Source organism: Gadus morhua, chromosome 1, assembly GCF_902167405.1.
Source record: "Gadus morhua chromosome 1, gadMor3.0, whole genome shotgun sequence".
Taxonomy (NCBI): domain Eukaryota; kingdom Metazoa; phylum Chordata; class Actinopteri; order Gadiformes; family Gadidae; genus Gadus; species Gadus morhua.
Genome location: NC_044048.1, coordinates 29,614,299 through 29,627,288, shown reverse-complemented (window position 1 = coordinate 29,627,288; position 12,990 = coordinate 29,614,299). Strand labels below are relative to the sequence as shown.

At 48.9% G+C, this 12,990-nt stretch overlaps 1 protein-coding gene across 2 annotated transcripts; it reads right to left on the bottom strand.

Annotated features, from left to right (window-relative positions):
- Positions 1–4,663: 4,663 nt before the first annotated feature.
- edn3b (endothelin 3b) lies at positions 4,664–11,730 on the bottom strand. 2 transcript variants are annotated; one of them, XM_030355599.1, is made up of 5 exons: positions 11,573–11,730; positions 11,303–11,361; positions 10,720–10,930; positions 5,992–6,174; positions 4,664–5,837 (listed from the first exon to the last, which is right to left on the bottom strand). In XM_030355599.1, exons 2-5 carry the CDS (start codon positions 11,313–11,315, stop codon positions 5,792–5,794), a joined length of 453 nt encoding a protein of 150 aa, XP_030211459.1. In that variant the 5' UTR covers positions 11,316–11,361; positions 11,573–11,730; the 3' UTR covers positions 4,664–5,791. The 2 variants fall into 2 exon arrangements, with proteins under 2 accessions (XP_030211459.1, XP_030211399.1); XM_030355539.1 differs by having other exon boundaries at positions 11,303–11,730.
- Positions 11,731–12,990: the final 1,260 nt, after the last annotated feature.

The window sequence follows — 12,990 nt, the reverse complement described above, 5'->3', positions numbered from 1 at the left end:
TGCCCTCAGGGGGCAGAGCCCAAACAGTTTCCTCTTAGCATCAGCTCTCAGTCTCAGCTGCAGGTCTGAGCAGGTCTGAGCAGCCCCCCCCCCCCCCCCCCCCTCGCGGATTCACCTTCTAGCCCCGCCACACTTACCAGCCGAGCTGTCACGCCCCAAACGGTCGGACGGCCGCCACAAACTCCCTGCCTCTTGCAGCCGCTTGATTTGCTTATCTTGACATTTTGACATTTTCCCGGAATTCCAACACTGTTAAGTTTTATGAATCATGGTGATTAATGCCGTGTCACACATACCTTCATCAATCATCAGAGAGCACGCAGAAGAAAGGGAAAAAATGCCCCTGCTTAAACCATTATTTGCATTTCCACATGTGATGCATGTTATCAATCAACCTGAGGTGACAGAAAAGTTGCGGAGAGTTTTGAGTCATTCAGGAGTCGCCCCATTATCTGGGATTCATTCCTCAACTCTGATATCAGAACCAGGGCCGCAGACGCAGAGCAGCAGAACGGCTCCTGGGGGTATAGGATTACCGCCTGCTGCAGACAATCACGCCTCGTGATCTCTTGACCTCCGGCAGACGGGGGATCAAGTGGTGAATTGGAAAGTGTTGACAATCGGGATCGTCTTCTGAAACGCCGTAATCGCCGCTGCTCAACTCGGTATCACCTCCAATGGGGTTTGATTTCTGAAAACCGCCTCGGCTGGCCTGGAGGTCAGGTGGTTTAGAGGCGTTTCCACACCCTTCCCTTATCAGCGAAAGTCGCACTCAGAGCTTAAGTACTTCCTAGGATTAATGCCCATCCATAATTCCATAATTCCTTTAATTAATTAACAATAAAAATAATAACACATTGCAAGAAAACAGTTTTGCCTCCCTCAGTCAACTCAGTCACTCACTGGTTTGTTTAGTTCAAAATGGTGTCACGGCACCGGCCAGCTTGACGTATGCTTTCATCTTTCTGGAAGATATATTTTTTCTATCTTCAGATGGTGTTTGTCAAATGTATAAATACATACAAAAAGTTATGTGTTTGTTTATGAAGAAATATATGTGTATATACGATATATACGTGTATATATATATATATATATATATATATATATATATAAATATATATATACATATATACACATATATTCAAACAGTCGGATGGGGAGTGTGCTCGACTTTGTCCAAGAATGCTCATCTGTTGTTCCTTAGCCTCCAGGTCATGTAAGATAAGGGACCCCCGCGCTATGTGTCTTGTCCTCCACGCACACACTCATAAACCATCTGATGGTCTCAACGTCATCTTTCCCACGCGCCTGCTTCCCGTGACATCACTTCCTGTCAGCGGTCTGCTCCTCACCCCGGTGAGCTTCCAGCAGCGAAACCTTCAAAGATCGCATTTCCAGAATTATGTTTTTCTCTTGGACTCTAAACATGTGTGTGTGTGTGTGTGTGTGTGTGTGTGTGTGTGTGTGTGTGTGTGTGTGTGTGTGTGTGTGTGTGTGTGTGTGTGTGTGTGTGTGTGTGTGTGTGTGATGTACAAACTTGCATGAGTGAGTGTGTTTATGTGATTTGTGATTCCACAGCTGTGGTTTGATGTCCCATCACTGGCCGTCTCCGAGAGGCCCGCCAGTCTCCCCTCTCCTCTCCTCTCCCCTCCCCTCCTCTCCTCTCCCCTCCCCTCCTCTCCTCTCCCCTCCCCTCCTCTCCTCTCCTCTCTTCTCCTCCCCCCCCCCCTCTCCTCTCCTCTCCTCTCCTCTCTTCTCTTCTCCTCTCCTCTCTCCTCTCCTCTCCTCTCTCCTCCCCTCTCCTCTCCCCTCCCCTCCTCGCTCCTCTCTCCTCCCCCCTCCTCCCCTCCTCTCCTCTCCTCCCCCCTCCTCTCCTCTCCTCTCTTCTCCTCTCCTCTCTTCTCCTCTCCTCCCCCCTCCTCTCCTCTCCTATCCTCCCCTCTCCTCTCCTCTCCTCTCCTCTCCTCTCCTCTCCTCCCCCCTCCTCTCCTCTCCTATCCTCCCCTCTCCTCTCCTCTCCTCTCTTCTCCTCTCTTCTCTTCTCCTCTCCTCCCCCCTCCTCTCCTCTTCTATCCTCCCCTCTCCTCTCCCCTCCTCTCCTCTCCTCTCCTCTCCTCTCCTCTCCTCTCCTCTCCTCTCCTCTCCTCTTCTCTCCTCTCCTCTCCTCTCCTCTCCTCTCCTCTCTCCCCTCCTCACCTCCCCCCTCCTCTCCTCTCTTCTCCTCTCCCCTCCTCCCCTCTCCTCTCCTCTCCTCTCCTCTCTCCCCTCCTCTCCTCTCCCCTCTCCTCTCCTCTCCTCTCCTCTCTCCCCCCTTCTCCTCTCCTCTCCTCCCCTCTCCTCGTGTCGTTTGCTCCGTAAGACAACGGCGGAGGAAGGGAACAATATGGCAGACTGACAGGTCTGGGAGTGAGAGGGGTGGGGGGGGGGGGGAGGTGATTTAATGAATAATTAAAATGCACATTGCTGGAAGTCCTCCAGCTGTTTTTGCTTCACAAACCGCCCAGAGGGGACTTTCCATCATTTCCATCCCCCTGCAGAACGATACCTGTTAGGTCTCAAAGCACTTCGTTAAGCAGCGCTCGACACGGAGAGCTCTACATCACAGGATGTTGGGGGGGGGGGGGGGGGGGGGGGGGTTGTGTTGTTGACGTACCAGCAGCCATCGCAGCAGCAGTATATTCCACGCAGGGTTCATATAAGACGTGTCTGCAGCCACACACCGTCCTAGCACCGCATTTAGCAGACGCTTTTATCCAAAGCAACGTACACCCATTTATACACACATTCACACACTGGCGGCGGAGTCAAATATGCAAGGCGACAGCCAGCTCGTCAAGTGCAGTCAGGTGAGGTATCTCGCACAAGGACAGCTCGACACTCAGCTAGGAGGAGCTGGGGATCGAACTAGCATCCTTCCTGTTCCAAGTCAACCCGCTCTACCTCCTGAGCTAAGCCGACCTCGCATCAACACTCACCCCTGTTCAATTCATGACTAATATTGATGCATGGACGAATGGTTCCAAAAGTATAAGCACAAACGGGGTCTATTCCATGATAAGAGGACCTATATATTTATTTCAAGATATAAATCGAGAAGTACATAAACATAAAACAAAAAATCTGCCTGAGCCGATCCCCAGAACAAATCACCAATGCGTGTGTTTATGCATATGAATAAACCACAGCAAATAAAACAGGAGGTTACAGATTGCTTTGTCCCTGGCCGTGTATATTTGCCCGCATCATGCACATGTTGCTCAAAGGGCTTAGGCAGAGGGACGTGACAGTCAATAAGCACAGGTTTGGGAACTTGAACATGAGAAAGTAACCGTGTGAAAGCCACGGAGACGAGCCCCGGAGTGGACGCCCTTCCCATAATGCATTGTGGGAAGACGGCCTTTGTTTACCCAGGCTGACTTAGCAGGACATTCCAGTAGGGTTGGTTGTCTTTGTGACCTCCTCACCAGGTATCATGTGGCCTTTGATGTTCACCGACCACCTCATTCCAGTGAAAATGCTTTTGTCCTCTTTTCAATTATTGAAAGTTACACGCATACTTCTATTGCAAGCGTGTCATTTCAAGATCCTTCCTCCAATTTACAGGCCATAAATTACAATAACAACGGAAAAAAACGACTTGTAGACAAATTAAAGATCAAGACAGGCTAGCTCCTTCATTATCTCAGCACAATGCTAGAGATGCAGATCAATTAGAGCTATTTAGAATTCTAATTTTAATCATTTTTAAATCCAAATGCTAGCAAAACCATTTGGGTTTCAGCCAAAATGGTGACAATGGAGGCAGCTGTGCATACTAACATGTCTTCTAGCCGTGCAGTTAGACATCATAATTGTTAATTGGACTTAAGTTGAAGGCAACCATTATCTCCATTGTTTCCCTGGCTGAGGCCGAAGGGCGCGGCTGCACCTTAGTTCATGCCGCTGAGCCCGTGGATTACGACCGCGACGATCGAGGACCCACCTCACACGAGAGTCGCCCCGGGCAACTCAACTGTCACGGCTTAGCGCTCGGGGCACCGCCCAGTATGAAACCTCAAAGTACAGAGTACAGTGCATAACGACAGCATGAGAATCTCCTGATCTACATAAAGGCCCACACATATCATTTGTATCTTCTTCTATATATATTTCTATAATTAAAGAAATGTAATATATAATTATAATTATTAATCAAGTGTATATACTCACATACGAATATGTTAATTTGTCCATTTCTAATTATTAATGTGTACAATGATGTACAGTTATATGCATACCCTCCAGCAAAGAGGAAATACAATGTGGCCCCTGTTTCCCACCATCCCAGGTGTGTTGCTTGAGGGGCTGTTTAAAAAACAGGTTGTAAATTAAACAACACCCCATTGTCTCATTTCCACACAGACGAGCGGCGGACAGTGAATTCCTCTGGTCCATCCACCCGAACCCTCTGGGGAGGATGCGGTGTGCACGCCTTTACTCAAGGTTTCATAAAGGTTTTAATTATTGAAAGGTTAGACAATTGGTCAAGCGGTAGATGCATCTTCTATTGTAAGTTTCTCCACATCTGATAATGGATAGTCTACATTAATCATTGTCAACATCCCTCACTTTCTCATCACACACAAAAAAGCATTCAACTGTCCATTCGGTATTTGGTATATATTTTATTTAAATTATATAGAAAATACATTTAAAATACTGTGGCCCTTATTTGGATTTACTACCTTTTGGTTCTGGATAATACAAAGTTCATAACAAAACAATGTTTGTGTCGATGTAGATACATGTGATGGTATGTGTTGAGAAATATTCATTTAAAATGTGCATATTATTATGTTTACACAAATGTCCATTATGTCATATCATTGGCATTATAGTGGGCACATGTGAAAGAGCAAAAACAAAGAAATAAATCAAAATGTGCAAAATAAACTCTCAGTATAAAACATCATTGATTATATATTGACAATTACACTATAAGATACTTATAACTAAACATTCTAATTGAATTCAGGCAGGGGGAGCTGAAAATGTTTGAGCTAACAGTGGTTGTCATAACACAAAACATGGACCCCATCCTGGACCAGTTGCTAGTCGTGTACATATTCCTGTCTCTGTCCGCTCTCTCTCGTCACGTTGACAAGTCAACCGTGACATCAAAGGTCCCAAATAACTGATAGCTGACAAAGGGTTGGATATATATGTTGTTAATTATTCCCCAGTAGATTACCGACCACAGAGAACCAGACAGCGACAGAATCACAAATCTTCACGCTAGCCTAAACCGCCTCGCTAGGCTAACGCTAGCGGAAGAGCGTGTTAGCATTCATCGGTCTGGGATTCGGGTTCTCCGTCGGTCTAAAAGCAGGACCAAAGACCTCAACGGTCCGACTGTTCTGTGATTCCTTTTTGCACATGTTGCTGTTTCCCCAACGTGAGCGTGATTCAGCCGACTCCGCTGTCTGAGAACACAGCCGGAGGTGACGGTTCCCCGCTCAGAGGAACCGGGCAGCAGGACTCCCACGGCCCCGGGGGGGCTGGGCTCCGCCGTGCGGTGAACCCGCGGAGTGCCCGCTGCCTGACGGAACTCGTCCTGGGAGTTATGGGGAGGAGGAATGTCTGCTGCTGCCTTCCTCTCCCCTCCGGGAGTAAGAAGGGAGTCTTTTGTTCTGAGTGCCAAAGTGGATAGCTGGGTGGAGTGGTAGGAGCAGGGAGGAGGGGGGGGGGGGGGGGGATGCAAGGAGCAGAGCGAGTCCCCCCCCCCCCAAAGGAAACGACCTTAGGGTGGTCATCCTGGGCCCGGGCCCCTGAGGCCCTTGCTCCTCTCCGGCACGCTGTGATTGGAGGAGACAGAGCAGCGGGTTAGGCAGCTGTCGTAGGCGTGCCTCCGTCTGTACGGCACGGCGGAACCGATCATCTATAGGGGAGGGGGGGCAGCAGAGAGCTGCTTAAGGGCAGAACAGCGCGGGCGATCGGGGGAGGACTCACCTTGAGTGACAGAAGTCAAGGCACCGCTGATCAGACTTCAGCCCGTCACAAACGCAGCGCTGAGCCGTCCGGCCGTCAGCTCCCGTCTCCCCCGTCTCCCCCTCGTCCCGGGTCACTGCGCCGGCCGCGCGCCTCAGCCGCTGGGGCCCGAGGTAGCTGGACATCCCGTAGGGGACGGTGCGCCTGGGGGGGGACAGAGGGAGGGACAGAAGCCGTAAGGGAAACAGATAGAGAAGATCGGACAGAAAATCAAAATGGCGGTAATTCTTTTTTTTTTTTTAAACTACCACCCTGACCCTTGTTCAGTTTGTTGATATAAAGACGCGGTTTTATTTTTTATTTTTCATGTATTGGCCGACTTGGACCACGCTGAATCATCATGAGTCTTAAGACCAGACTCTGATTCAGTGTGGATACGACCTGCTGGGAGGATTGTAAAACCAACCAGGGAGTAGCTTGAGACATTCCTGGGGCTGACCGTGTGCCCCCCGTTAGCCCCCAGTGGTCTGCTCTACGTCTCCTTTCTCTACCCCGATCCTGACTCCCCCCTCTGCTGAAATCCCTCAGGCATTTATTTAGAAATTCCAGTTTTTTCTCACTCTGAGAGGAGAAGAAGGTGAGCAAATTTAGGAGCAACCGGCCACAATGGAAAACTAACAAGTGTGCTTTTTGTTGTTTGACCTTTAATTAGATTTAAAATCCTTTTAAACTCACACTTTGTAAAAAACCTATTTGTACGCAGTAATAGTGATATTCGGTACAAATATTCTGAACAAGTATCGACTGGTTTCTGGGAGACAGGATTCTGAGTTCAACACTTTTAGGGCCCTTGAGCAAATGTTCAAGTGAATGTACAAAAAAGAAGCGAAAAGGATTTCTGAATCCTGGGATTAAACAGGAATGTTCAGAACGCATTTAGTGGAACATGATGCTTGTCATCACAGAACACACTAAATATAATTAGAAAACATCTGAAACCGCTGGCAACCAACTCGTTACCTGGGGTTAGCTTTATGAGATGTAATAAAACGCTCAGCCAAGTGTAATTAATTATAATTATAATAAAAAAAATAGTAATACCAATGAATGAATTACTACTACTAATAATGCTACAAAGGATTTCATAATAACAATAATAACATAATATTATTTGTTTACATTTAATCAAATTAAGAAATGGAGTGGAGGATTGTGCTCAGCAAATGGGAACGACTCATTTACTGCGATCAATTATAGATTGATGCAAACTCCCAGGTGTACGACCGAGTTGAGAAAAGGTCAGGATGCTTTGCGCTCTCTCCAGCCCCCTGAATGGACCTGATAACGATCCAACCTCAATCTAACTCAATCCCAGTCCTCCCTTGACATAAGAAATAAACAGGCCCTCGTGTTTAGGAGCCATCAGCGCAGTGCCCTGATTGGGGTTCTCTACTGCGGTCGGCGAATCACATGACATTCAACCTTTTCAATTACGGCCGATTGTCCAGACGAGCCAAGCCATAACAAAGCAGGCTGTGTGTACACTGAGAGCCAACGGGTGTGTGTGTGTGTGTGTGTGTGTGTGTGTGTGTGTGTGTGTGTGTGTGTGTGTGTGTGTGTGTGTGTGTGTGTGTGTGTGTGTGTGTGTGTGTGTGTGTGTACAATGAGGAGCCAACGGGTGTGTGTGTGTGTGTGTGTGTGTGTGTGTGTGTGTACAATGAGGAGCCAACGGGTGTGTGTGTGTGTGTGTGTGTGTGTGTGTGTGTGTGTGTACAATGAGGAGCCAACGGGTGTGTGTGTGTGTGTGTGTGTGTGTGTACAATGAGGAGCCAACGAGACTCTGGCAGGGAAAGAAAGGAGCAGGAAGAGGAATGCTGAAACCACGGCGTGGAACCACGGCGCGCCAAGAGAGTTACGGTGGATCAGAGGGGGGGGGGGGGGGGCTGCACCCCTAATAAAGGAAGGAGCAGGGAGGTGGGGGAGGTGGTGGTGGAGGTGGTGGTGGTGGTGGTGGAGGTGGTGGTGGTGGTGGAGGTGGTGGTGGAGGAGGAGGTGGAGGTGGTTGTGGAGGAGGAGGAGGTGGAGGTGGTGGAGGTGGTGGTGGAGGTGGTGGTGGAGGTGGAGGTGGTGGTGGTGGTGGTGGTGGAGGTGGTGGGGGAGGTGGTGGTGGAGGTGGTGGTGGTGGTGGTGGTGGTGGTGGAGGTGGTGGGGGAGGTGGTGGTGGAGGTGGTGGTGGTGGTGGTGGTGGTGGTGGAGGTGGAGGTGGAGGTGGTGGTGGAGGAGGAGGTGGAGGTGGTTGTGGAGGAGGAGGAGGAGGTGGAGGTGGTGGTGGTGGAGGTGGTGGTGGTGGTGGAGGTGGAGGAGGAGGTGGTGGTGGTGGTGGAGGTGGTGGTGGTGGTGGAGGTGGAGATGGTGGTGGAGGTGGTTGTGGAGGAGGAGGAGGTGGAGGTGGTGGTGGTGGAGGTGGTGGTGGAGGTGGAGGAGGAGGTGGTGGTGGTGGTGGAGGTGGTGGTGGTGGTGGAGGTGGAGATGGTGGTGGAGGTGGTTGTGGAGGTGGTGGTGGTGGTGGTGGTGGAGGAGGAGGAGGTGGAGGTGGTGGTGGTGGTGGTGGAGGAGGTGGAGATGGTGGTGGAGGAGGAGGTGGAGGTGGTTGTGGAGGAGGAGGAGGTGGAGGTGGTGGTATGGGAGCCAGTGCAGCAGAGATGGGGTTGTGGTTGAAACGTGTTATTAATCTCTGTGTGTAGCTGTCCTCACTGGGCCAGTGTTAGACACAAGCCGTGGATCGTGATAACATGAGGGAACATCAAATATTTGGACATTTTCTCGAAAACATGGACTGGACCACTGAGCATTGGTTATGAATCACCACGAGTGGACGGGCTGAATAACAGCCAACACACCGAGCACTCAAACAGGGTTCCAAACGTGCGCCTTTCTTTTTCTTCTTTGGAATCGGCAGCTGGTTACCCTTATCACCGCTACACTTCTGAGGTGAACCCTCTGATCTGGGATTCATGTGCTGTGGTTTGCGGTTGCACTCCCGGTGCCTTGCACCCTTAGGCAAGTCGAGGTGTGAAACATCAGACAGCCGACACATCCAAGTCTTGAGGAGAAGGGGGGGGGGGGGTGTTAAAGAAACTAACGCTAAAATTACACAAACACTAAAAATACACACCATCGACTCCGCCCTTCGTATGTTCAGCGCTACCATTCATGAATTAACTAAACACCTGGGGGCAGCGGAGTGAGGGGGAGAGAACGGGGGGGTTAGAACAACATCATTAAACACCCCCTGATCTCTCTATGCTGTGTGAACATCTGCTACTTGATGCGGCGTAAGAACCAGCTTCGCTTTACGCTCCGACGCCCCTATGCAAGCATCACACACACACACACACACACACACACACACACACACACACACACACACACACACACACACACACACACACAGTGGGGGGTTTGGTGGGGGGAGGAGAGAAGACGGTCAGGGCCGGAGACGAGTATCTAACCTCAGCCCTGAACTGGTCGGTACGAAAGCCGTCGGCACGTCGCCGTCTCATGACTGTGTCGTGAGTGACTCTACACGGCGCCGGTACACTGTCCTGTCTGATGTGGCTGCTCCCGCCTCCCGGCCTAGCTCTGCCCGCCGGGATCAGACTGCCCTGGCTGATAACACACACTCATCTCCGGGCACATCCACCGTGACACACGGGTCTGCAACCCCTTATCTTGTACAGCACAGGGGGAAGAAAGGGGGCCTGAGGAAAAGCCTTAACCAATGAAACAAATGGAAATAAAGGGCTGGTTATGAGGTGGCGGCGTACGTGGTGGATTCTGGGACTCTGGGTACAATATGTAACGGTGTCAAGAGTTATATCCTTCACTGTGTGTGTGTGTGTGTGTGTGTGTGTGTGTGTGTGTGTGTGTGTGTGTGTGTGTGTGTGTGTGTTAGTGTGTGTGTGTGTGTGTGTGTGTGTGTGTGTGTGTGTGTGTGTGTGTGTGTGTGTGTGTGTGTGTGTGTGTTAGTGTGTGTGTGTGTGTGTGTGTGTGTGTGTGTGTGTGTGTGTCTGTGTGTGTGTGCGTGTCTGCATGACTGTGTCCGTGTGTGCCTGTGTGTCTGATTGTATGTAATGTATTTGTATTCATACTAGGGTGTATACATAATTATTTGTCTTATTTTTTTGTTATTTTTAACAGATTTTTACTTATTTATACATTAATACACTAATTAGGTCCTCCGTGGTCTCTGGCCTAAATCATCCGCCTCGAGGCCTGCATCAGCACCATGGACAGTTCAGTATTAGCGCTGAACGAGGTGATCAAAGTCTCACGCCCACGGGGGATTACAGTCCGCATGCAGCCCAGAAAACAGCGCGAGAAGAGCCAGAAAGACGGTAGACGATACTTAACCGACAGAAATATAGGGACGAGGAAAGAACGGAAGCGCAATATAGGCAACACTAACAACTGGTGAAAATAAGTGTTTCCGTATCCCATGCGCAGAGCTGTCACAGAAGCCGAATTCTATCTCCTGCTCTTGTTTGAACCTGAAGTGTGGCAGCGTGTCAGCAGCCAGAGGGCTGGACTTCTGGAATACTATTCTAAGATTGGCAATAGTTCACAGCATCATCAGAGTGCGGGAGCAATGGTAGCATCAATAACTGATCTTATCGTTTACCTCGGTTCAAACCAATTATATTTACCCCTTGGGCAGTGTGTGGATAATTAATTTAAAACATTCCTTACTCAGGAGTGTTGATCCAGATAATATCCAAGTGACAGTAGTACACACACTCCTTGTCCTTGTAGGAGTAGCACGTGCAGCGTTTGGGTCTTGACTTGGCCCCTGTCTCCGCCGGGGACTCCGAGGACCCCCGGAGCTTAGAACCGACTCCTCCCGGTTCCTCGCGACGGACACCTGGTTCACCTCCTGACTCTACCGGGACCAGGGAAACAACTGGAGAGAAAAACGTGTTTCAGGGAAAGAGTCAAACAAGGGCTATTATATGGGGGTAAACTAAAAAAAATAAGATGAGGTGTTTACTAGGCATATTGTGTCATTGGAAGATTACTGTAATGAACGACAGTCGCTGATCAGTTATGTGTTTACGTGGGGTTTGACGCGCGGTCTGGTGTTGATGGATGTCATTTTAATAAGGAGACTAACTCACTCTAATATTCAACTTCCAACACCAGTTTGACACGAGTACGCTCAATAGAAATGAAGGAAATAAACTCACTTTGCAACAGCAACTCTATCACCATCTCTTAAACACCGTAAACACGTAACCAATCAGCGCTAATTAGTTATATTAGTTATGATACATACCTTGTAAGAACATGAACGTGAGTCCCAGGATAAATGCGATCCGGGGGTTAATTGATATCCTTGACATATCAGCAATTCGCCAAATTTCCGATTATGAAGATGCAGCACACATTTTAATGTCCCATGAAGACATTCGGAAAGTCGAGTTAGAAGATGTTAAGAGAAGAAAAATAGTCAGTAAATGTGCTCCGGATCCATCATAGTTCCTCTATACGCCAATATATTTAGCGCAATATTTTTACTTTTTTAGTGCCCCACATAAATCCTTACGTTGTGTGAAATGATATCCGAATAACTCGTTTTAAGTATTCTTTTTTTGTAGACAGCCTGTATGAAAAAATAGGTGATGAGCAGCGGTGTGTTATCTCTCGTCTCTCGCCTCACCGCTTTGAAGTGTGCGCGACGGTGCAACGATACTTGACTCAATGTTTGCCATTTCAAAGTGCAATGTGTTCTAGATCCCAGGGTCCGTACGTACAGTGGGCGGTCCCTCTCTCCACCACCTGCAATTCATTGGTTGGCAAGTGATCGAGGGACCGCCCACTGTACGTTCGAACCCTAGGATGTAGAAACTATAAAGGCCTACCTTCACAGCATCAGCAAAAGACGGAGCGTTGGAGGCTACGAGACAAGACACGCCCCCCACACCTTGCAAAACGACGACAATTACCTTCCAGGATTGTTATCTCGGATGTCTAACCATGTCTAATCAAATTAGTTATGAAACACATAACTGAGGCAGTTTGTCTTTCTAATCCGTGTTGATTACCCGGAACAAATTCCAATCGTGAAATAGTTTCATTTAAAGTAATTCCTTAAAGGATTTAGCGCATGCATTCCCAGGTGGCCCTGGCATATAGGCTTACAAGCGGCACGAGTGGTTCTATATCAAACTGATTTCAGTGTAGTCCACCTATAACAGGCCTGAACCATTTCCCAGGCAGGCGGTTGATGGTAACACACTGACACAGAGCGTCTGCAACTGATCTCTGCTCAAGGACTGTCATGAGATCTGGAACTACTCACCAGGAGGGGGAGAAACCTGCATCAGGTCTGGAGGCACGGAACGGCCAGACCGCCCCGGCGGCTCTCGGTAACCTTCCTGCAAACAACGCGGAGCCAGGAGGGAAAGCACATCATTAAAGGAGTCCAAATAACAGCAAAGAGAACTCACCAGTGTGTGCGTGCGTGTGGTGGAACAGGTTGGTTGTTGGGTTTTGGGGATGTTGTGTATCTGCAGAAAACAATGCCTATACCAATTCCCTTTGGTACTGTAGGCCTGGTTGTTTATTTGTTCAATCATAGTTGTGAAACCAAGACCTGGTTCCCATTGTTTCGTTCTACTCGGATAATAATTGTATCGGTTTGTAAGTACTTAATGCGATGTATCACGCACTTTCCGTTTGCCGGCCAGGCGGGGGTCTCAAGAGCCCCCCTGGGTAATCCTTCTGGGTGGATGTATACCGGAGCTCCAAACATCCATTTCCTCTGACTAATGCTAACCTGGTCTGGGGACATATCATGTGTACATAATGTGAAGCATGACCTGTCTCCTAATTGCCGAGTGATTGTATATATATCGGTTTTCAGACACGTTTTTAGGAGGGGAAGGTGCACGTTTGCACGTGTAAAAGAATACACGCATGCCTACTGAGGCTGTATCGATCCGTCAGCTGAAACCATGGAGG

Coding starts and splice junctions, on each gene's coding strand:
- edn3b (XM_030355539.1), bottom strand. CDS start 11,369: ATGTCAAGGATATCAATTAACCCCCGGATCGCATTTATCCTGGGACTC. Junction 6,175..10,719: donor ATCTGGATCAACACTCCTGA/GTAAGGAATGTT, acceptor GTCCCCCCCCAG/GCGCACCGTCCCCTACGGGA. Junction 5,838..5,991: donor CTTGACTTCTGTCACTCAAG/GTGAGTCCTCCC, acceptor CTCCAATCACAG/CGTGCCGGAGAGGAGCAAGG.